Here is a 26,313-nt window from a genome sequence, read left to right as displayed (position 1 = left end):
GTAGCACAAAAATACATTGTATGGGTCAAAATTATCGATTTTTCTTTTATGCCAAAAATCATTAGGATATCAAGTAAAGATCATGTTCCATGAAGACATTTTGTAAACTTCCTACCATAAATGTATTAGAACTTAATTTTCAATTAGTAATATGCATTGCTAAGAGCTATATTTGCCCAAAAAAATGCATAAAATTGACCCTTATGACTGGTTTTGTGGTCCAGGGTCACAAAGGGATGGACAAAAAAGACAGAAAAAACAGCATATATTGTCAAATATCAAAATAGTCTGTTTTATTCTCAATGTATTAAAGTTATAAACATGTCAGGCAGTGGTTTCACACTTCTTCATACTGCATATGCATCAATATCCGATCACTTCCAAACATTTAGATACATTACATTTCATTAAAATGTTTCCTCTGGCCTACTGAAATCCATTCATTTCATCCGTAAGAACATATAAAGTGATTTCTATGACCACTGGTTTTGCAACAAACCTACAACATCTTTAAAAAGCAATGAGAGCTCTCCCCCGGTCCAGGAAGAGCGGTTAAAACAAAAACAGGTTCAAGTACAGTACTTAAACAGAATGGCACAGAAGAGATGCTGTCCAGAGTTTTGGTATGTCAGTTACACAAGCCTTGAATAATTTCTGGCAACAAGCTTGAACTTCATAGAGTCAACGGTGCTACATAAAAGTCAAATGAACGAGTCTGCGCTTTTATATGAATGCATCGATCAAATTAGACAACAATTATACACAATCTTCATTTAGAATGATGTCAGGGACTGATAAAAGTTGTTTCAAAAGGGCTTTTAACACTTAGGTTGGTTTTAAAAGGCTGAATCTCAATGTCAAGAACATTTTTAAGCAAAAAAAAACAAAATGCAAATAATTCATTATTGTGTATATAAAATATTATTACACTAATAATATATTTTAATTATACAGTAATTCCTGTTATAATTAAAATCACTGAGAAAAGAGTTTGCAATGAATATAGCGTCGGAAAAAAGTTTTTTCTGCATATGCAAATATTATTTCTTCTGATTTTAGAATGTGTGTTTTCATGAGATTCACCCAACTCACACTGTGGTAGGATAAAATATAAGACCTTCTATATGCCTTTTGGATTGATGATAAAAATCAACAGAAATGTCAACATGTTCAAATAAGAAAAAAGAAACATCAGATGATTTTTCTCCATGTCAGAATGAGCGATTCTGCATAGGAGCTGTTTGCAGCGTAACTCGATTTTCTCTGAGGGAAGATTGTTGCATGATTGCTGCGCAAATACGATGCATCGACTTTTGTGCTGTTCCCAGCATTCCTGGGTGTTCCTCCATAACAAAACAGCAGTTATTGTATACTCACATCATAGAGTTAACCTTTCCTCGAGCTTTCACACCCTGCCTCTGTTTTCTTTGGTTTGAGAGGGCGTTTCTCTCCTCCTATACTTGTAATAATAGTTGTGAGTTTTCTCTTTCTGGTCTTTTGTGGTCCAAAGCTCATCCTCCTCAGCTCCAACTGGTGTCATATTTAGTCCAGCCCTCAGGGGGAGCCAGATAAATTCTTCGTCCACGGGAGATAAAGCTGACTACGCCCCTGTAACCGGCACGGGGAACCCCTGACTTCAAGTCGTCCATAACTCCCAAGTTGCGGGCCAGTACTTTGTAGCTGTCTCTGCTGGAGTACTGAACTCGAAAAGGCCCGGAGCCTTTCAGGCTTCCACCTTGCTGTAGTTCCTCCACCTTCACCAAAGGGGCGCTATACACTTGCTTTTCAAAGGTTACGTCGTACTTCTCCCTGACCAAGTAGGACAAGTCCAGTTTAGTGAAAGGCACAAAATCAGTGTTGAGTTTTATGTAGCGCAGATACTGGTCGAAAAATTGACCCAAACTGACGCCTTTCCGGCCAAAAGTTATAGTCCTCGAGATCTCAGGGCGAATGCACGAGCGCTCCTTCCGCTGCTCTGGGTTCCGCATCCAGTCGTCCCAGAATGCCTTGGGCCACTTGGGCTCCAGCTCGGCCCAGACTTCCTTCAAAAGCATCCATCCGAGACCGGGAAAGAAATCTGTCCGGTAGAGGAGTTCAGCCTTGCCTGGGTCGACCAACCCATCCCGTCCGTTATCGTTCCAGGCAGAAATGCACCACAGAGTCGGATCCGATCGCAAGATGGGGTAAAGCGCACGGAAATACTCGAAGAAGTCAGGGGCCACCTACAAGATTAAACAAGAGCAGTTTAAAGACATAAAGAACCACAGATGATAAACAAGAACATCTCTGGACAGAAATTCCCAGCAGTCTAGATGTGTTAAAAGATGGTTAGGTGAACATTTGTTAAGCCAGCTGGCTGTTTTATAACCATGTACAAAAAAAAATGTGTGTTTGAGCCTTAGGGAATCTCTGGTGCTCAGTAGAGCTTAACCAATGTTACCATCACAGTTAATCCAGTAACTACTTAAATGTGCTAATCTGAGGGAGAGAACCTGGATTACACTGGCACTACTGCCACTACAGACAACATTTTCACAATTACTCTTACATATCAGCTTCAGAACTTCCTGACAAACTAGGAAGTAGGCTGCAAGTAGGGCTGCACGATTATTCGAAGGCGATTGTCATATTTATTCAGTAAAGCCAGTTGTGTAATCAGTAGTAAATCTCCAACAGGTGCTTTCAGATGGAGCAGCATTTAGTACACAAGAGCCGTAGTTCACGGAAAAGATCATTAATCGCAGATGATTTAATCGCGCAATTATGAAATCGAAAGAAATCGTTTGCGATAATGACAGCTGTTTAGGAAATTGCACACTGAGTCAGAAATTTTCGTATGCGTTTTTTTCTGGGGTTTTTTTTGTATTCGTCAACCTTTCCTATCAAAATGCTTGTTACGAATGTGAAATCCAATTTCCAAGATCCAATTTCCCCTTTTTCTGGTTGCATTCGGAACTCAGCAGGAACTCTGAAGCAGCCTACATAGACATGTTTTTCTCTTGGCGTTTACAAACGTCAAAAACAGATGAATGGAGGACGCCATGAAGTAAACGCACAGTTCACAGAGGTCTCCAAACTCTATCCTGGAGGGCCACTGTCCTGCAGAGTTTAGCTCCAACCCTAATTAAACACATGTGAACTAGCTAATCAAGGTCTTACTAGGCATGCTAGAAACTTCCAGGCAGGTTTGTTGAGGCGAGTTGGAGCTAAACTCTGTAGGACACCTGCCTTCCAGGACCAAGTTTGGAGACTTCTTCAATAGGATGTTCAGACTTGGAGGGCTCCTGGAGGGCCACTGCCCTGCAGCGTTTAGCTCCCACTTGCCTCAGCACACCTGCATGGAGGTGTGCAGAATTCCTAGTAAGACCTTGATTAGCTGGTTCAGGTGTGTTTATTTGGGGTTGGTGTTAAACTCTGCAGGACAGTGGCCCTCCAGAAGCAGGATTAATTAAACACACCCTGAACCAGCTAATCGAGGTCTCACTAGGCATGCTAGAAACTTCCAGGCAGGTGTGTTGAGGCAAGGTGGTCCCTCCAAAAACAAGTTTGGACACCCTTGGACTAATAAACTTATTTATGATTCAAAATGCCCAGGGGTGTTCAATCCTGTTCCTGGAGATCTACCTACCTGCAGACTTCAGTTTCAACCCTGTGCCAACCCAGATGTCTGTAATTATCAAGTGCTACTGAAGAGATTAATTAGCTGGTCTCAGTGTGTTTGATCAGGGTTGGAGCTGAACTTTGCACGACAGTAGATCTCCAGGAGCAAGATTGGGAACTCCTAATCTTGTATGTTTTAGAACAGGGGTGTCCAATCCTGCTCTTCAAGGGCGGGTGTCCTGCAGAGTTTAGTTTCAATGCTAATTAAACACAGCTAATCAAGGTCTTTCTAGGCATGCTAGAAACTTCCAGGCAGATGTCCAATCCTGTTCCTAGAGATTAGCCTACTTGCAGACTCCAATTTTCAGCCCTGTGCCAACCCAGAGGTCTGGAATTATCAAGTGCTACTGAAGAGATTGATCAGGGTTGGAGCTGAACTTTCTGGTAGATATCCAGGAAAAGGACTGGGCACCTCTGATTCAGAATGTTTTAGAAGGGTGTCCAAACCTGCTTCTGGAGGGCCACTGTCCCACAGAGTTTAGCTTAAAGCAGTCACGGCCTAATGGTTAGAAAAGTAACCCAAAGGTTGTGGGTTCGAGTCTCAGTACTGGGATTTTTAGGTGTGGGGAGTCAATGTACAGTGCTCTCTTCCACCCTCAATACTACAACTGAGGTGCCCTTGAGTGCACCAAACCGCCAGGTTGCTCCCCGGTTGCCACAGCAAAAAATGGCTGCCCACTGTATCGGATGTTTGTTCACTACTCACTGTGTTTGTACACTTTGATGGGTGAAATGCAGAGCACAAATTTAGAGTATGGGACACCATACTTGACCACATGTTACGTCCTTTCCCTCCTTTCCTTTTAAACACACCTGAACAAGCTAATCAAGGTCTTACTAGGCATACTAGAAACTTTCAGGCAGGTGTGTTGAGGCAAGTTGGATCTAAACTCTGCAGGACACCGGCCCTCCAAGACTGAGTTTGGACACCCCTGTTTTAGAGATTTATTTTTATTTTTTAAAAGTGGTGCTTGATGATATCATGATGATATTATGATGATATATGATATTTTTTGACAAATTATGACATTTTTCAGGTTCTTCCTGAAAGGATTCAACTCCTAAAAGAAATATTTATATATTTGACCTTTTGGTTTTTTAGCCTGGTTCTCATAAGAGTACCTGGAGATTTGGTTTGGTCCTCACACTACACAAAAAAACACTAATTTTTTAATAAAATAATAAACAAAATAATAAAGTGTGGTAGTAGTAAAAAGGAAATATAATATAAAAATACAATTCTTTTATAGTAAACCTAAAATAAAACAGTAAAATAATATTTACTGTTTTTGGTGAATTTTCAGCATTTTCAAACCTAAATTAGCAAGCTTTTAGTTTGGCGGGTTGCCAATCCAGTGAATCGTCAGTGAATGAAATGTCACGTTCTTGCATTGTGCTTTTAAAACGGCAGAGAATAGCCTATAATTATGCTTTTAGTTCAAATAGAAATTCTTATGCAGTATTACAGTACATTAACAGCTGCAACCATGTCGGTACGCAAATATATATATATATATATATATATATATATATATATATATATATATATATATAATTCAAGGTATAAGGAATATAGGTACATACTACTTTTTAACTTGGTTACACCACAGTCATTCAAATATTTTTTTTCCTGAAAAAGTTAAAAGTCTCAAAACTATTTAAACCATGACATAATCAGAGAGTACGAACTGGTTTTAATTAGATTTTGAAAAGATGTGGTGTTCATGGACACTGTTACTCGCCAATGACATTTGAACGTAACTCTATTTCCCCTTGAGTACAGAGGTTTGTTTAAACAAAACCATTTAAATCACCTTTAAAGCAGCGCAACGACAGCCATCAAATCCATCACAGAACAAACTAATGAGTATGCAAAAACCATGTTTGCCTGAATAGCAAGTTAAACAAGGACCTTGATCCCTTCCTTTAGAAAACTCACAACAACAAGCGCGGTCCTATTAATGGGTTTTTTAGTGCATATTAGACTTTGTAATCAGTTCACCTGTGAGAATTTCAAAGGAAAGGGTTCAGAAATGTGCAAATGAAAATATTCCCTCTGAGCGAGAGACAAGCTCTTATCAAAATTCCTCTCTATGAATTATAAAAGAGGAAAAACGTGGCTTCCTTTGAGATTGGGCACTCTCACTATGCACATCTGGTTAACCAATGATGTTCAAATGCAGGACAAATATGACAACCAGTCATAAATGAAAACACGTTCACGATCTTACCTCCAGATCATCCTCCACAATGACCACTGAGGAGTAAGCAAAGACGTTGAACACTTGGTTCAGGGCCCAACGGTAGTGCCTGGCGATCTTGTAGTAACCCTGGAACTTCCTGTGATCAGGTCGCACTGGAATATCCGCGAGATCCGGTTGGCTAATGTGGGTAATCTGACTGCCATAGGAGCCAATTACCCTTGCCGTATCTGCGTGACCACAGTCCTGGCTGACAATGATTGGGTAAAGCTCAGGAGAAGGACGGTACTGTATCAGTTTATCCAAACTTCTCCTCACTGTTACTCTGTCACAGGCAATGACCAGAATTGGGATTATAATTTGAGGGCTTGGCTTAGTATGGCCTACTTCATTTTCCGCCATTTTCTTATCCTCTAGTTCCTGTTCCTGCTCCTTCGTGACTAGCCGAGGTGGCATAACCATTAAAACTTCATGTTTTCCTGTAACAGTTTTTGTATCATCTACAATTTTATGACTTAGAGGTACTACAGGAATCTGCTGAGTTTTTTTAGGCTCCTCAACGTTCCTTACATCTTTTGTGTCCTCAGATTCCCTCTTTCCTAGTTCTTTCCTCTGTTCCCATAGTTCCCTATGACTTTGTATCTGTTTGAGGAGCTTCTTCTGAGTCTCCAGTTCTGATTCTACTTCTTCGGCCAATCTGATCACTTCGCCGGCCAATCCATTAGCTCCGCTTATTTTTGATTTTCCACCTCCCCACTCCTCTCCGGCCCCTGGTTCAGCTCCGCCTCCCTCACCAAGTCGGCCAATAGGAGGCCTCCCCCATAAGAAGAGGAGGAGCAAGGCGTTCCAGGCGACAAATAGAAAAGCTCCACACAAAATAAGAGATCCTTTCTTGCGAACCATGGCCCAGTGACACCACACAAGGGACCGCAGTGAGGAAATTGCTAGAAATAGGAGAAAAGGAAGATATAAATTTAGAGATAAAGATAGAATTAAATAAATTATCAATCACAAACAAGAGTGAGGCACAGAACAAATGTCTTTTTGAAAGGTTCACCCAAAAATGAAAATTCTGTCATTAATTACTCAATGTTACAAAGCTACAAGAATACTTTTTGTGTGCAAAGAAAACAAAAATTACTTTCTTCAACAATTTCTTCTCTTCCGTATCAGTCTTTGATGCACTTTCCCAACAGTACTAGACTTGCGTGTTTGTAACGACATGAGTTATTAATGACAGAATTTTCATTTTTGGGTGAACTATCCCCTTAACATTGTATACGTTTATGGAAAAATCATGTTGAAAATTATTGTATCAAATCGGTTAAAGCAGGTTAATTAATTAAAAATATTTACTGACACTGTACTTTTTCCGATATTAAATTTTCACTTCATTCTCACTCATGTTCTTGTCTTCATATTTTCATTTTAATGATATTATTCAGTGTGTAAAATACACTGCCTCTCAAAAGTTTGGGATCAGTAAGATTTTTAATGGTTCTTAAAAATGTTTCTTATGCTCATCAAGGCTGCATTTATTTGATAAAAAATACAGAAAAAAAAGTAATATTGTGAAATACTATTTTAATTTAATAAAAATAATAATAATAATGAAAAATATATTAATTGTTAATATATTCTAATTGTTAAAATATTCTAAAATGTAACTTATTCCTGTGACACAAAGCTAAATTTTCAGCATCATTACTCCAGACTTCAGTGTCACATGATCCTTCAGAAATCATTTTAAATATTATTATTATTATTATTATTATTATTATTATCAAAGTTGAAAACAGTTGTGCTGCTTTTAATGTTAAAAAGAACAGCATTGATTTAAAATGGAAAAGTATTTTTTTCTGTTCAAAGGTTTGGGGTCAGTACATTTGTATTCTTTTTTTTTTTTAAATAAATACTTTTATTTCCCAAGGATGTGTTAAATTAATAAAAAGTGATAGCGTAGATTTACATTGTTAGAAAAGATTTATATTTTTTAATAAATGCTCTTTTTAACTTGTTATTCATCAAAGAATCCTAGAAAAAGGATCACAGGTCCTAAAAAAATATTTGCCAGCACAACCATTTCCAACATTGATAATTCTAATAATAAATATCATTTTGTAATATTTTTGTAATACATTTTTCTGTATTTTCTAAACAAATAAATGCAGCCTTGATGAGGATAAGAGACTTCTTAAAAAAAACATTACAAGACATACTGATCCCTAACTTTTGAGCGGCAGTGTATATTTATATGATTTATTTGTAACCAGGTTTTATCCTTTGTTGGTACCTTTGTTTGACTACCAAATTTAGGGAAATGAAAAAGGTTTGACTAAATAAATGTAAATGTTTAAAAGACTATAAATGCAATGAAAAATTAATTTTTAATACATTTAGTTTTCATAAAGCCTGATGAATCAAAAACAATATACAAAAAAACATTTTTCATCTTAAGGTTCAATACACTGCTTGATTTGAAAGCTTTTTATTTCCAAAATGTATTTCTTTCAAATTATATTAATAATAATTATTATTATTATTAAACAAAAAAATCTGACTATTTACCCAGGTGAAAAAGTGCACTAAAATACACTATTTCAGTACGCATACACTTTCATAATGTACTTTTATTTTAAATTTTCTACTGAATATACAAAAAAAATCATTCTACTTCTTACTGTGCTATTTTGAGACACCATAAATATGAACTATAATGTGCTTTTAATAGAAACAAGTGGTAACTAAATACATTTTTTAATACAGATATTATGTTAAAAGCACATTTTAGTTCATATTAATGAACATAAACGCTTAGATATTCTTAAGAGTACTTTAGGAAGTATTGAAGAATCATTTTTAGTATATTAAGTACAAAATTAGTGCGAGAAAATAGAGCACTTTAGGTACATTATGGAAGTGCACTTTCATCACTTGGGATCCTCTGTATATTTTTGCGGTAGCATACTTTATTTCAATGCACACAAAAAAAATCCATTTTAAGTATTAGTGGTATTTAGTATACTTTTTCAAGAGCACTGGAGTACTGCTGAAATAAAAAACATTATTTGTGTATTTATAGTGTATAACATTTAAAATTGCATTTAGCACAAAAAAGTGTTTTCAGTGCATTCAAGTATACTTTATTTCTACTTCATAGAATTTACAGCGCCAGCGTTAACCCTGCCTAAGGTTCATTGCTGAAGTAATACACAACAATAGTTGTAACCAAGCATTTCTGTTGCTTGAACAGAAGTCGAAGGTTTGTCTTCAAAACTGCTGACTGCAGTTATGATGAATCATCCATTGCAGCCAGTTACCCACAAGTCACCCACAATCTCTTGTGACGGCTCCAACTACATTTATCACCACATGTCTAGTCTTTACATTCACGTCTCGTCTCGGTGTGGTTTGGATGGGAAATATCAGGCCATGTAAAGACGTTTATCGCAGTATGATTGCTCTTAAATCTTTTATTCACTGACGGTCTCGCCTATATTTCATCTGTACTACAGCTGCCTTCATCTCGAACACAAATTAGAGTATTTCATTCACCCCACTCCACAGGAGGGCTGTAGAAAGTACAAACTTCCCAGCATGCTTTGAAAACTATGCAAACCCAGCTCTTGGCAGGCTGAGGGCACTCCAGAGTAATTAAAACTGACAGTTTGATCAGACCGCCGTGCGCCATCATTGCAAAAGAGTACTTTGTAATTACAGTGACAGTCAATGGTGATTTTTTTTTAACTGTCTGAACCAAAAATCACAGCTAGGATAGCAGTTCTGGATCCCAATTAGCTGATGCGTTTCATGACCCCAAACGTCTTTGGACGGCAGGGGCCGGCTACTAACAAGAGCTAGCCTATTTTTTCTAAATGGGCCAGACCAACATAGTTTGTATACCAGACAGGAATTTCCTTCTAAACGAGGCCTGCAATTCCCGAGTGAAATTTAGAAAGATTCAGTCTCATGATGTCAGTTTCACTATAGTGCCAAGTGTGGTTTTATGTTACCATGTGGCATGGCCAATGAACAGAAGTCTGTCACTGACAAAAGAAGAGTCTCAGTGTGCTGACAGTCCAGCAGAACTGAACATCCATCCAACCTAAAACAGAAACGTGGCATTGCCCGGTGGTTCCTGTGTGGATTTACGAGGTCATAAATATTCTTTGAGTAAGCACTTTTTCATTAGACACAAAACCCATGGCACTCGTGAAGGACGGCGAGAATTATGCAGGCAGTACCCGTACAAGGAAAACAACATTATCCAGGTGGACTCCAGCATGTTAGTGCAAACGTTGTGTAACAGCAAACATCCCACGCTGCAACTGACATTGAGAAAGACGGACGGACTGACTATATTGATCTCAGAGAGGAAATTCTAGTGCAAAGGTCACATACAGTCTAATAATTTAATTACTAACTGTAATTTCTACTACCAGCCAAGACTCATGCCAGTGTGCAAAAAGCAGAATTGCTGATATTGTTGATATACAATACTGTTCAAAAGTTTGGGGATTGGTATAATTTATTGGTATATTGCTTTTAAAAGAAGTCTTTTATGCTTACCAAGGCTGCATTTCTTTTTAAACTTGAAATATTACAATTTTAAATAACTTTTTGTGTAATTTAATGTGTAATTTATTCCTGTGATCAAAGCTGAATTTTCAGCATCATTTCTTCAGTCTTCAGTGTCACATGATCCTACAGAAATCAATCTTTTGTGGAATCCATGATAGATTTTTTTCAGGATTCTTTCATGGACAGCGTTTAGCTGAAATAGAAATATCTTGCAATGATGTCATGCATCCTTGCTGAATAAAAGTATTACTTAAAAAAATAAAAAGACCCCAAATTTCTAAACGGTAGTGTACATGCACATAGATATAATAAAATTGAAAGATAGCATATGAAATATAATATATGGGTCAGGTATTTTAAAATGTATACTGCGTGTTTATTGATTTTATGTAATTAAAAATAACATATGCACCATTTTTTTTTTTTTTTACAAAAGTTAAGACTGAATGTACATGAAAATGTCAAATGGTGTAACCGCCAAACAATGAGAAATATTAAATACTGTATCCTCCTAGATGGCATGCAGGCTTACTTACTGAAATAAATACCTCATTTTAAAATATAACATGAAAACAGATTTTATTAGAGTTACCTCTAAATGTAAATTTTAATACGTTTTTTTTTTTTTTTTTTTTTGCAATATTTGGTGGGACATATGCTGAAAAAACCTCTGTTTTCTACATAATCTTTGACAAATTATGTAAAAAATGTATAATATGCTTTTTAACTAAACTAGATGATTACATTTTATTCCACATTCATTTTCCTGTGTATAATTATATTACACTCATGTCTCAATTTGTAATGACCGTTAAGAAACAATATCTGACAAGAAATCATCACAGTGATGAACAGTGAACTCATCTCGTATTGTAATTACAGTTAAGAAAAAATATCTGACAAGAAGTCAGGGTGATAAACAGTGAATTCATGTCAAGTATTGTAATTTTAATTTTCGATTAAAAGGGTCATGACATGAGAAAATGAATTTTGCCTTGACCTTTTTACCATTAAAATATCTTGCAAGCCTCATAGCTCATGACGTCCTCCTCATTATAATCAAAGCATTTATTTAATCATGCTGTCTACACTGGATACAGTATACTTGAGTCTGTTGTCTGTCGGACAAATAGACGTGTTTGGTTTAAACAGCTCGTTCGTGTCTTTGTACAGATATCAGAAGGATCCCAGCATAAGGAACTAGTGGATAGTTATTTTTAATGCCATCCTGGAGCGTGTCAGAGGATTGATCGAAGCATGTTGTTTTATAAACAAGGCACAGTGTCATGGAGAGTTTACAAAGAAACATTTGTTGAAAGATGAAGCAGTATTACAGTCGTGGCCAAAAGTTTTGAGAATGACACAAATATTAGTTTTCACAAAGTTTGCTGCTAAACTGCTTTTAGATCTTTGTTTCAGTTGTTTCTGTGATGTACTGAAATATAATTACAAGCACTTCATACGTTTCAAAGGCTTTTATCGACAATATCATGACATTTATGTCACATGGAATTGATATTAATGGCGTTGAAATTCTGCAGCAAAGCGATGATATCTCAGATCATTATCTAGTCTCTTGTACAATCCAGATAGCTAAAACTGTTAATTCAATTCCTTGCTACAAATACGGTAGAACCATCACTTCTACTACAAAAGACCGCTTTGTAAGTAATCTTCCTGACTTATCTGAATTCCTCAGCATATCCAATAGCTCAGAAAAACTTGATGATGTAATAGAAACTATGGACTCTCTCTTTTCTAGCACTTTAGATACAGTTGCTCCAGTGCGCCTAAAAAAGATTAAGAAAAACAGTCTAACACCGTGGTATAACGATCATACCCGCGCCCTAAAGAGAAAAGCACGAAAAATGGAACGCAGCTGGAGGAAAACAAAACTAGAGGTTTTTCGTATTGCTTGGCGTGAATGTAATTTATCTTATAGGAAAGCATTAAAAACTGCCAGATCGGATTACTTTTCATCTCTCTTAGAAGAAAACAAACATAACCCTAGGTATTTGTTCAATACTGTGGTTAAATTAACTAAAAATATAGCAGCAACAGGTTTAGACATTTCCCAAAAGCACAGCAGTAATGACTTTATGACGTACTTTACCTCCAAGATAGACACTATTAGAGATAAAATTGTAACCATACAGCCGCCCGCTACAGTATCGCATCAGATAGTGCGTTGTAGATCTCCTGAGGAACAATTCCATTCATTCTCTATTATAGGAGAGGAGGAATTGTATAAACTTGTTAAATCATCTAAACCCACAACATGTATGTTAGACCCTATTCCATCTAAGCTACTAAAGGAGGTACTTCCAGAAGTCATAGATCCTCTTCTGAATATTATTAATTCGTCACTATCATTAGGATATGTCCCCAAAACCTTCAAAATAGCTGTTATTAAGCCACTCATTAAAAAACCACAACTTGACCCCTATGAATTAATTAACTACAGACCAATTTCGAATCTCCCTTTTCTGTCAAAGGTACTAGAAAAGGTAGTATCCTCACAATTATGCTCCTTCTTAGAGAAAAATGGTATCTGCGAGGATTTCCAGTCAGGTTTTAGACCATATCATAGTACTGAGACTGCTCTAATTAGAGTAACAAATGACCTGCTATTGTCAAGCGATCGTGGTTGCATCTCTCTATTAGTGCTACTGGATCTTAGTGCCGCATTTGATACTATTGACCACAACATTCTTTTAAATAGACTTGAAAATTATGTAGGCATTAGTGGTAGTGCACTGGCATGGTTCAAATCGTACTTATCTGACCGTCATCAGTTTGTGGCAATAAATGAAGAGGTATCATTTAGATCGCAAGTGCAGTATGGAGTACCTCAAGGCTCAGTGCTAGGGCCATTACTTTTTACGCTTTACATGTTACCCTTGGGAGATATCATCAGGAAACATGGTGTTAGCTTTCATTGTTACGCTGATGATACTCAGCTCTATATTTCTTCGCAGCCCGGAAAAACATATCCATTCAAAAAACTAACAGAATGCATAGCTGATATTAAAAACTGGATGGCGAATAACTTCTTACTGTTAAATTCTGAAAAAACAGAGGTATTAATTATTGGACCTAAAACCTCCACAAGTAATGACCTAAAACACAGTCTAATACTAGATGGCTGCTCTGTAAATTCGTCGTCATCAGTTAGGAACCTAGGCGTCCTATTCGATAGCAATCTCTCCTTTGAAAGCCACATTTCTAGCATCTGCAAAACCGCATTTTTCCATCTTAAAAATATATCGAAATTACGACCTATGCTATCAATGTCAAATGCTGAAACATTAATTCATGCGTTCATGACCTCAAGGATAGATTATTGTAATGCTTTATTGGGTGGTTGTTCTGCACGCTTAATAAACAAACTCCAGCTGGTCCAAAATGCAGCAGCTAGAGTTCTTACTAGAACCAGAAAGTATGACCATATTAGCCCGGTTCTGTCAACACTGCATTGGCTCCCTATTAAACATCGTATAGATTTTAAAATCTTGCTAATTACTTATAAAGCCCTCAATGGTTTAGCTCCTCAGTACTTGAACGAGCTCCTATCGTATTATAGTCCTTCACGTCCGCTGCGTTCTCAAAATTCTGGCAATTTGATAATACCTAGAATATCAAAATCAACTGCCGGCGGCAGATCATTTTCTTATCTAGCGCCTAAACTCTGGAACAATCTACCTAACACTGTTCGGGAGGCAGACACACTCTGTCAGTTTAAATCTAGATTAAAGACACATCTCTTTAACCTGGCTTACACATAAAATCATTAACACATTTCTATAATTCAAATCCGTTAAAGGATTGTTAGGCTGCATTAATTAGGTCAACCGGAACCGAAAACACCTCCCATAACACCTGATGCACTCGTTGCATCGTAAAAAGAATGGCATCTACGCTAATATTAGTCTGTTTCATTCTTATTCCGAGGTCACCGTAGCCACCAGATCCAGCCTGTATCCGGATCAGATGGTCACTCCAGTCCCCCGGATCCAGTCCGTACCCAGCTTAGATCATGGATCACCACCTAGAGATGACTTCAATAGCCGTGGATGTCAACCAGATGAGCTCCAAGGCGGATCACCAATAAAGACCTCGCCAACCTTGACGGCCATCGGCACTACACCACAGGATCCTGATGAGTTCTCTACAATCAGACATTGGTACAAACTGTTGTTTGGTCTGGCCAGAGGAGAACTGGTCCCCCGACTGAGCCTGGTTTCTCCCAAGGTTTTTTTCTCCATTTCTGTCACCTGTGGAGTTTTGGTTCCTTGCCGCTGTCGCCTCTGGCTTGCTTAGTTGGGGACACTTTCCAGCGATATCGTACACTATTTGAACTGAACTGACGATGATATCACTGAATTCATTGATGAACTGCTTTTAACTGAAAATTGATTGTTACAATAATGCGTTACTTACACACTATTGTGCTGTTTAAATACTGTGCAGTTGCTTTGACACAATCTGTATTGTAAAAGGCGCTATATAAATAAAGGTGACTTGACTTGATTTATGCAAAGAGTCAGTATTTGCAGTGTTGGCCCTTCTTTTTCAGGACCTCTGCAGTTCGACTGGGCATGCTCTCAATCAACTTCTGGGCCAAATCCTGACTGATAGCAACCCATTCTTTCATAATCACTTCTTGGAGTTTGTCAGAATTAGTGGGTTTTTGTTTGTCCACCCGCCTCTTGAGGATTGACCACAAGTTCTCAATGGGATTAAGATCTGGGGAGTTTCCAGGCCATGGACCCAAAATTTCAACGTTTTGGTCCCGAGTCACTTAGTTATCACTTTTGCCTTATGGAACGGTGCTCCATCGTGCTGGAAAATGCATTGTTCTTCACCAAACTGTTGTTGGATTGTTGGAAGAAGTTGCTGTTGGAGGGTGTTTTGGTACCATTTTTTATTCATGGCTGTGTTTTTGGGCAAAATTGTGAGTGAGCCCACTCCCTTGGATGAGAAGCAACCCCACACATGAATGGCCTCAGGATGCTTTACTGTTGGCATGACACAGGACTGATGGTAGCGCTCACCTTTTCTTCTCCGGACAAGCCTTTTTCCAGATGCCCCAAACAATCGGAAAGAGGCTTCATCGGAGAATATGACTTTGCCCCAGTCCTCAGCAGTCCATTCGCCATACTTTTTGCAGAAGATCAATCTGTCCCTGATGTTTTTTTTGGAGAGAAGTGGCTTCTTTGCTGCCCTTCTTGACACCAGGCCATCTTCCAAAAGTCTTGGCCTCACTGTGCGTTCAGATGTGCTCACACCTGCCTGCTGCCTTTCCTGAGCAAGCTCTGCACTGGTGGCACTCCGATCCCGCAGCTGAATCCTCTTTAGGAGCCGATCCTGGCGCTTGCTGGACTTTCTTGGACGACCTGAAGCCTTCTTAACAAGAATTGAACCTCTTTCCTTGAAGTTCTTGATGATCCTATAAATTGTTGATTTAGGTGCAATCTTAGTAGCCACAATATCCTTGCCTGTGAAGCCATTTTTATGCAACGCAATGATGGCTGCACGAGTTTCTTTGCAGGTCACCATGGTTAACAATGGAAGAACAATGATTTCAAGCATCATCCTCCTTTTAACATGTAAAGTCTGCTATTCTAACCCAATCAGCCTGACATAATGATCTCCAGCCTTGTGCTCGTCAACATTCTCACCTGAGTTAACAAGACGATTACTGAAATGATCTCAGCAGGTCCTTTAATGACAGCAATGAAATGCAGTGGAAAGTTTTTTTTCGGGATTAAGTTCATTTTCATGGCAAAGAAGGACTATGCAATTCATCTGATCACTCTTCATAACATTCTGGAGTATATGCAAATTGCTATTATAAAAACTTAAGCAGCAACTTTTCCAATTTCCAAAATTTATGTAATTCTCAAAACTTTTGGCCACGACTGTAGATCTGACTGCAGCTGCATCACAAACTGTAAGTAAATGATTTAATGATGCTTTGTCTGGAAATGTCTTTTTTTATGATGTTGTCAAAACACTACATGCAGTAGCGAGGGGGTGTTGATACTGTTTTCAATGCAAAGACAATGGCACATTACTGAGAAACCTTAAAGGACACGCTCATTAAAAAAAGGTCATTTCAAAAAGAGGGTCATAAAGGTTGAAAATAATCTTTTTTCCACAAAAACTTTATTATGCTTTTAAGTGAACCTCAAGGAACAAATTAAAACAAAACTAAAAAATCCATGGCATGACCCCTTTTAAGTAACGCTAACAATGGAACATCCTCTTTGCTTAATTTTCAGAAATTTCATATTTAAACAAAACCTGTTAGACACAGGACGGATCATAGTCGGATCATTCATAATAGGGGTCAACCAATTTGTGTTACTCAGGGGCGATGTCGATACCGATTATTACAGATCAAATAGATAACCGATATTTTGAACCGATATACATATATCTGCAATAAAAATAAAAATGAATGTTAAAATTAAGAATAACAAGGGCTGCCGAACGAGCGCGAGGTCTCCCAATGCGCACGCACCTCCCTCTCTTTATATCTGCATCTGCTCTGTTCAGCGAGCGCCAGTGGAGCAACGCTTTCAGTTAAACCAGATGTTATGTTGCTTCCAGTGCTTGAAGTGGGCCGGTACGCAGGCACTTCTGTATTTTATCCTTTTGCGTACTTGCACTTTTTCGTGTGTACCGGCACTTCTGCCACATTGAATGAATGCAAGCGGAGTCGGTCTACGTTAGGATTGGTGCTGTGGGGTTGATGCGTAAAGTCACATACGAGTATGCAAGCGAAAACGGCGTATTATATGCACAGCAAACACATGCATTTCATATGCACATCAAAGTTAATTTCAGCTTATTAATTGCACGCCAAATAGAAACAGAAAATCGTGCTACTAGTACGCATTTTCATGAGACCAGGCTCTTGAATCAGTAAAAAATAAAAGAAGCAGGTTTTTGCGATCACATAACTTTAAACGGGTAAACTCCTAAAAAGTCCAAGGATTGTGAAAGCATTCAAACAGGAAGTTAAAAACAACAATAATGCAGAGAATAGTGACTTATGTCCAGATGCCGGTAAATGGTTATTTTCAGCGATTGAATCATGATCATAATTCAGGATTTCATTGTTTCATATTACTTGGGTTGTGGAGAACTTGGCTGCATCAAATGACAGTACAGTATGTGGGCACCGAGTAGGGTTGGGAATCGAAAATCGATTCCGATTCTGGAATCGGATACTTAAGATAAAGAATCGGATACTTGTTATAATATTAAAATTTCGATTCCTCGTTTCGATTCCTGGTTGCATTTTTTCCATCTAGTGATCTGCCAGGACCTTCCGCGCGTGCAATCTGCCAGGACTTTACGTGGTAATGTAAACATCAGTCGAAAAGATGGATCACGGTAAGCGTTTAAAAGTGTGTCTACGCTTTGTAAAAACCGAAGACAAATCTACCGCTGCATGCAAACTTCATCTTAGAGATCTGCAAGGGACGGATTTTAGTCCTGCGCCCGCCCACTCCAGAAGGAATATATGTTATTTCGTCCCGCAAAAGCCCACATAAAAGTCACTTATACCCCCGCGGGAAGACAGGTATCTACTTCATCTCTTGGCTGCATGAAACAAACCCTCCCGGTAATGTGAAGGCAAAGATGACCAGAGTAATAGTAACGAACTCGCGCATACCTAATGTATTCATTCTTGTATATCGGAGTCGTACATTAGGCATGCATAAGTCCGCTGTTGATTCACAAACTATTCATGCTTTCGGTGCTCTGATCCATAGTATTTTTGCGTGAAATTTCAAAATATTTGCATAGTTTTCAAAATGAATGTCCTGTGAGTTTTTTATAATGAATGCTTACCCATAGAGGTGGATCTTGTAAGGGTCAGTGGTGTTTAAGCACATATGAGCACCAGCATAAACAGATTTACAATGTTTTACTGTATTTTTCATTTATATGTTTATTTTATAATAAATACAAACAGTAGATATTCAGTAACTTAAGAAAGAGTACTCTGAAGTTGTGAAGAATGTCTGAATTAAATAATTTAGGTGCTTTAAATCTGTATATGTGTATTCATGTTAAAAAGTTAGAGCAGAGGATTTTCTTTTAAATTCAAAAGTATAGCTTTAATTTAAAGTTTGTTTGATTTTTTTTATAACATGCAGGAGAAAAATAAAAAGGCAAAACTAATGTTTAGGTTAATAAAAAAGGTTAAAAAATAAACACCTTTAGAGGAAATGTCAGGCATAGGGGGGCCTTGCAAAACTGACCCGAGAAGAAGGGGGCCCTGATATAAAAAAGTTGAGAACCCCTGTGATAAAATAATATGTTGCAATCTAGCACTGAAAATAAACATGTTTAATATATTAATGTTTGACTTTTGTGTTTGTTGTTTTTTTTTTTTTACTAAATCGGAATCGAAACTGGGAATCGAAAAGAATCGGAATCGATAAGTGGAATCGGAATCGGAATCGAAATCGATAAAATTCAAACGATACCCACCCCTAGCACCGAGAGGCAAACAAATGTAATAATAAATGTACATTTTGCATGTTCAGAATAAGTGAGCTGCCCTGTCCTGCAAATAATGTAAACAGGCTTGTGTATGTAAATTGCTCAGTGCAAAGAAAGAGAAGTAATGGGAACCTGGTATTTCTATGTTCTTTTTTTCCATGTGTCGAATAGACATGAACAAGTTATTTGAAAAACATCTATGACCTTTGAAACATGTCTAGTCTTCATGCTCTATGTCGGGTTTCACTAATAATAAACATATATTTTAACATTTTAATCGATTGATATATATATATATATATATATATATATATATATATTATATAAATTGCAAGTTGGTTTTGAAAACGGCTGATAACGATAACCATAAAAATATTGGTACGATAATCGGCCCTCCCCTTATTCATAACTTTATTTTGGGCAGTATGCAGATTTCAGAATTATGTTAGATTGGTTTAGCAAGTACAGTTATTAACCAATGTGGCCAGATATCTTCCAATTTATCAGAGGTGTAAAATACTTGAGTAATTTTACTTGATTACTGTACTTAAGTATTATTTTTGGGGATTTGTACTTTAATCAAGTACAATTTAAACTGACTACTTGTACTTTTACTTGATTACATTTCTGAAGAAAAAAACAGTACTTTTTACTCCTTACAATTTTATTTTATCTTAAAAAGTACATTACATTTTTATTTCATCTTATGCACATTAAATATGGTAAACAGAAGAGAATTAATCAAATTAGGTGCAAATAATTATCAATATTTGCTGAGAAAAAAACTCTAAGTGCCCCAAATAAACAATTAAAAGATCAATTATCCTTTTAGACAGTGATGTTTAATAGACACCACAAAAAGTGGCCTTTCAAAGTGTTAATGTTGTTTGTTTAATTCTATGACTCTTCTCATTAATTTAACACATTGTATTCTGTCTGGAATATGTTTTGTCTCTGCATCAAATCTTGCTCTTCAAAGGGATAATTCACCCAAAAATGAAAATTCTCTCATCATTATCTGAAACCTCTGTCATGCCAGATGTTCATGACTTTCTTTCTTCAGATGAACACAAGCAAAGATTTTTAGTAAATATAATGCAAGGGGACAGGAACACTTCAGAAACCACACAAAGTGAACTTGACGGTCAAGTTTAAAATATTAGTCTTTGTATTTTTCTTACATATCTTACATCAGTTCACTTAAGGAGACCCTGATTCATTACCAGTGGTTGCCTAAGTTACTGTTATATTCATTTGTTTATAGTTTTTGAAGTGTCATTTTTAGATATCCCATACTCTTGCATTATATGGAAAGTAGGTTTTTTTTTTTTTTTTTTTTGAAAACTCTTAGTTTGTGTTCATCTGATAAATGAAAGTCATATGGGATGGCATGAGAGTGGAAAGGATGGAGTTTCCTTTTAATACCTTTCCCCGTTTAGTTTTTTTCGGTGTTCTGTGCTTCATTTTTATTGTTGTTGTGGCACTAGATATATGTGTTTGACCTCTGCCATTGCATTTTTGCATCTTTCTCTCCCTTTAATCATACTTCTGTATGTCTGTCAGTACTTTTACTTTTTTAATACTTGAGTACAATTTTAAGTTGTACTTTTTTACTTTTACTCAAGTATGTTTTTGGCCAGATACTTGTACTTTTAATTGAGTAAAATTTTCACTGAGTATCTGTACTTTCACTTGAGTAAAATTTGAGTACTTTTTACACCTCTGCAATTTATCGACAATTACTCTAGTATAGTTTAAAAAAGGCATTTCTCCTGAGCAGGCATTTATTTGATCCAAAGTATAGCAAAAGCAGTAATATTGAGTAATATTATTTAAAATAACTGTTTTCTATTTGAATCAATTTTAAAATGCAATTTATTCCTGTAATCAAACCTAAATTTTAGTATAATTACTCCAGTTTTCAGTGTCACATGATCATGCTGATTTGCTGTTAAACAAACATTTGTTGTTATTATTTTTTATCAATATTTAATCAGTTGGGTTTATTTTTTAGGATTCTTTGATGTATAGAAAGATACAAAGATCAGCATTTATCTGAAATAAAAAGCTTTTGTAGCATTTTTTTGTATACACTATACCATTCAAGAGCTAGGAATCATTTCATTTAAATTTTAAATATAAATTATTTTTGAAAAAGAAATTATAGAAACAGTTCATAATGAAGCAAGGATGCTTTAAATTGATCAAAAGTGATGATAAAGACATTTATAATGTTACAAAAGATTTCTATTTCAGATAAATGCTGTTCTTCTGAACTTCCCATTTCTCAAAGAAACCTGAAAACATTCTAATCAGCCGTTTTCAACGTAATGAATGTTTTTTGAGAAGCAAATCAGAATATTAGAATGATTTCTGAAGGACCATGTGACTAAAATAATAATGCTAAAAATCCAGTTTTGAAATCACAGGAATAAATTACATTTTAAAACATTCAAACAGAAACCAGTTATTTTAAACAGTAAAGATATTTCAGAGTTGTACTGTTTTTGCTGTACTTTGGATCAAACAAATGCAGGCTTGGTGAGCAGAAGAAAAATCTCACGGTTCAAAAACTTTTGACTTGTAGTGTAAATTCGTGACATCATGGGGAAGTACTAGTCAACAGCTTATTGTTTATATACTATAATGGATAAAAATGACAGCTATAACACTGGTAGTATGTAATTTCACTCTCAGAGTGAAACTAAAGAAACAAGGTTAAAAAAAAGTAACAATCTGCATCTGAAAGCACTGAAGCACAATATTTCCACAGGAAATCTACTACTAAAAGCAACCTGGTTTTTTTTCTCACACCAGTCGGAACTACCATTCAGCTAATAAAAAAAAGAAAAACAACATCGTAATGACAAAGTCCATTCATTGTTTGTGACAGACAGAGCTGCACACAAAAGTCAATAGGGGGGTCATAAGACAACTCGTCATTCTCTGCAGACCACACGTGTAAAACTGATCCAACCTTAAACACGTTTCAGCGCTTAAAGGTTAAACCACACTCTGAAACAGCCAAAGAGAGTGTGACGATGTGACAACAGACATCAAAAGACCACCTAATGAAGTGCTTTGAATGGAAAAGGTGTCTGCCGTGCAGTTAATAACCTTAGTAATCTTCTGGCTGCAACCAGCTAACTAATCTCCACTTAACCCTGCTAGAGTACTCACTCACAAATCTACAATCAGCAGGACAGACGCAAACCATTTAGGCCTTGATGGGTTTGGAACTCGTCTCATCAGGCTTTTTCCTGAGGAATAAACAAGACACAAAACACAACCAGTTCCCAGTGTGCGCCTGCACACATGCTTCAAGCGTAAGCTTTCATCAAAAACACCTGGAATCAAATGTGTCCACTAGACAGGACTTTTAAACAAGACTGTACATGCAAAAATAAGTCAAACATAAAAAGAAAGAGCTGAATCAATAGGGTAAACATTATATATACAAAAAAAAAAAAGAGGAAGAGACGCCCAGAGATCATGAAGTTCCAAGAACCACAAAGTAAAACAAGACGGCCAAAAGTTTCGTGTCTGGTACTACATCGTGAGCAACAGTAAAGAGGTATTGTTTAGCATTACCTGGACACAGAGCTGACTGTGTTTCCACTTCTCTTCCCCAACTATTCACAAGGAGCTGATCAGCAAGAATCAGATGAGCCAAAGAGGAGGGGAGGAGAAAGGAAAGGAAAGGGGAGGGAAGTGTTGTACCCATGCAAAGAGCCAGCGCCGCCAGTTAACGCTCCATAGTACTTTTAACACCCTCCTTCACTCGCATTAACACGTGTGATACCCTGAGAGGTCCATTCACTTCCTTTGTTAAGACTGAAGTGCAGTTGCTTTACAGTTCTCAAAATAAAAAGTGAAACGCTTGTTTAGAAATGTCCGGCTGAAGTGAAGAATTACAATGACATTTTCCTACAAAAATGCACCATGAGAACCATAATTGTTGTTATAGCTTTGCTGCAGTTATGGGTACTGAAATAAAACAGTTATTAAAACAGATTTCAGAAACGTCTTAAACTTTTTGCAGGAGATGCTATATTCTTCATTTCTTATGATTATACACTGATATACAGTGTCAGAAAGGTGATTGGTTGACACTCTAAAGAAAACAAAGATTGCTGGAACACGTTTTACAAAAAAAAAAAAAACATTTCAGTCTTGTTATTTTAAAATATTGTTTAATTCAATGCATTACTTCACTAGCAATTTATGAGTGAGTTTCTGAGTTGTATTTTTCAGTGTACAGTGAGGGTTATTTTAGTATTATGTTTTATACTATTATAGTATTCATTCACATTTTGAATTAGCTTTAATTTTTTATATTTTCAGTTTTCATTTCAGTGTTACTTTAGGTTTGATTAATTCTGTTACGGACATTTTTATTATTAATATTTCTATTTAGCTTAATTTGTTTTTTATTTCGTTATATTTCATATTTTATACAGTTTTTAATTTAATTTTATATCATTTCACTACTTCAAATTTAATTTATTTTATCTAGTTAGCAAGTTTTCCATTTAGGATTTCTATTTTACCTTATTCCAGCATTATTTAAATTAACTTAAAATTATTTGTAATAGTTTTACATTTTACAAAACAATTCTGGTTCTGGTCCTTGAATTGGTGTTTCAAATGTGCCTGTATATTTCACTGATAAAAATATAATAGATTTTAAAATGTTTATGAAATTTACTAGAAATTTGTAAATGAAAATAGCTTCTAATCAAATTTTTCTTTTAGTGTACAGTCAGTGTTGTTTAAGCATCATTTTCATACTATTATAGTGTTAATTTAACATTTTGAATTAGTTTTTATTTTTATTTTTTCAGTTTTCATTTTAATTTTAGTTTAAGTTTCAGTCATTTTGTTATGTGCATTTGTATTATTTGGTGTTTATTTAAAATTTCTATTTAGCTTAATTTATTTGTATTACATATTTTATAGTTTATGGTTTAATTTAGTTTCAGTAATTTTAGTACTTTAACTTAAACTTATTTCAATTAGTCAGCAAGTCAACATTTCTATTTTTTGTTTAAGTTTATAGCACTGAATAAAAGCACTGGTTCTATTCCTTGAATTGGTGTTTCAAACAGCTATACATTTCACTGATTAAAATATATTTTATATTCATTAATAACACATTTTTAATTCACTTTTTTTAATGAAATTTACGAGCTTGTGTTGTAGTGTAAATTATTTTTATTGAACTTTTATATACTTTTTATTTTTTTTACTTCGACTGTTTTAAGTTTTCCACCTAAGATTTTCTATTTTACTTTATTCCAGCATCGTTTCAATAAACTAAAACACTGGGTTAAAACATGGGTTAAAACATGGGTTATTGTCGAGTGTGCCAAATATGCCTGTACATTTCACTGATTAAAAAAAGGTATTTTATATCCATTACTGATACAGCAAGAAATTCATATTTTGCATTATTTCTGAAATTTACTAGCAATTTCTGATTGAAACTTTTTTTTTACATTTTCTTTCAGTGTACATTTTTTGAATTAGCTTTTTTAAATATATATTTTTAGGTTTCATTTTAATCATTCTGTTATGTGCATTTGTATTATTTTGTGTTTTATTAATATTTCTATTTAGCTTAATTTTAGCTTTAATTTAGTTTTATCATTTAATTCGTTTAATTTAGTACTTCAACTAAAACCTATTTCAGTTAGTCAGCAAGTCAACATTTCCATTTTTATTTGCATTTTTTTTTTTTAGTTTTCCATCTCAGATTTCTGTTTTACTTTATTCCAACATTATTACAATTAACTAAAAATGATTTAGTTTGATAATTTTATAAAACAATAAAAACATAGGTTCTGGACCTAGAATTGGTGTTCCAAACGTGGCTGTATACTAGGATGCTCATTATTAATACATTTTATATTTCACATTGCACATTATTATGTAAAATAAGATTATGTAAAATTACATAAAATAAGATTTTTTTTTTTTTAAACAGAACCCTTTAAAACACAAATAACAACACTATTGATCCTGATATTCCTTAATAAAATTAACCATGGTTATGGTTTTTCTTGTTAAAAAAAACATGATTACTATAGTTAAATCATGATAACCACAAATTAATCATGGTTTTGCTACACTAACCATGTTTAACCAGGATGTTTGTTGTAAAACTGTGGGTACATAAAAAAAAAAACATGGTTACTACACTTTTACAACAACAAAACCATGGTTAATTTTCGAGGTGTTTGTCTGAGGTGTAAAATAGTGAGTTTAGTTACAGTGTAAGATGACGTGGCATCATGGTTTATACATGCTTGACCAGTGTGTGTGTGTGTGTGTGTGTGTGTGTGTGTGTGTGTGTGTGTGTGTGTGTGTGTGTGTGTGTGTGTGTGTGTGTGTGTGTGTGTGTGTGTTTGAGTCCCACAGCTGAAGTCTGTCATCACAACAGCAGCAGAAAGTCCAAAACACGCGGAACTGACCAGACATGATGTTAAAGGTCCGCGTTCCGTTCAACCGGACCGACTTTCCCCTTTTAATCCACAGAAAGAGATCATGCTCTGCACTAAACCTGCCTGAAGCTACAACTCCTGTCAGGGTCACACCGACAAGATATATTCATGGATACATTCTGATTTGAATACAAACAGTTTCGCGTTCACACTCACAACAGCTGTTAATGTAACAGTGGCTAACACTTCTACACACCGCAAACCACGACCGCTTTCCTCCCTCTCACCTTTCATCATCTCTGGACAGGATGGGGTTAAACAGCGAGATGGCCGTGACCGAAGAGATGCAGACCGTCAGAACGAGGGCTTCACTTTTCACTCTTCATCATCATCCTCTTCATCATCGGTCGCCTTCACCCGGCGCTGCTGTCAATATTCGGCTCTCTCCATTCCTGCAGCTGTCGCCCATTTCCCTCTTTCCCCGTGTGTGTGTGTGCTCTGTCCCGCTCCGTGTTTCACATCCGGTACGGTATGCAGCGATATCAGCTGGCGAGGTGAGGACGCGCGGTTCCGGGCGCTTGTTTCAACGGCCGTGTTAACAGTTATGCACTGATGGAGGGCTTCATTTGACGCCGCTACCGCTCTGTGTGTGTGTACAGGCAAAGCGATTCTCCACTTCCGGATTGACTCATTAAGTAGGACCCGCCCACTTCGCGCTGCCCTCCCCTTGACCATTTCCCTAGCAACAAGATGCCTTAGCAACCGTCGTGAGGCGGTGATGGACAGCTGAATGCTTGATATATCTGCAATACATTCAAACAGTGAATCACACAGACAAAAAATCAAATACAGTCTGGATCACTGTAACTATGCATTGTATCAGTTTTTTTTTTTTTTTTTTTTTT

General features: G+C 36.3%; 1 protein-coding gene across 2 annotated transcripts; it reads right to left on the bottom strand.

Annotated features, from left to right (window-relative positions):
• Window positions 1–266: 266 nt before the first annotated feature.
• mgat1b (alpha-1,3-mannosyl-glycoprotein 2-beta-N-acetylglucosaminyltransferase b) lies at window positions 267–26,076 on the bottom strand. Of its 2 annotated transcripts, none has more exons than XM_073821936.1 (3): window positions 25,696–26,076; window positions 5,892–6,805; window positions 267–2,222 (listed from the first exon to the last, which is right to left on the bottom strand). In XM_073821936.1, the coding sequence occupies exons 1-3, from the start codon at window positions 25,703–25,705 to the stop codon at window positions 1,521–1,523; spliced, it is 1,626 nt and encodes a 541-aa protein (XP_073678037.1). In that variant the 5' UTR covers window positions 25,706–26,076; the 3' UTR covers window positions 267–1,520. The 2 variants fall into 2 exon arrangements, with proteins under 2 accessions (XP_073678037.1, XP_073678038.1); XM_073821937.1 differs by lacking the exon at window positions 25,696–26,076 and adding an exon at window positions 22,557–22,617.
• Window positions 26,077–26,313: the final 237 nt, after the last annotated feature.

Source organism: Garra rufa, chromosome 17, assembly GCF_049309525.1.
Source record: "Garra rufa chromosome 17, GarRuf1.0, whole genome shotgun sequence".
Classification (NCBI taxonomy): domain Eukaryota; kingdom Metazoa; phylum Chordata; class Actinopteri; order Cypriniformes; family Cyprinidae; genus Garra; species Garra rufa.
Note: the sequence above shows the minus strand (reverse complement) of the source record. Positions and strands in the feature narration are given on the sequence as shown.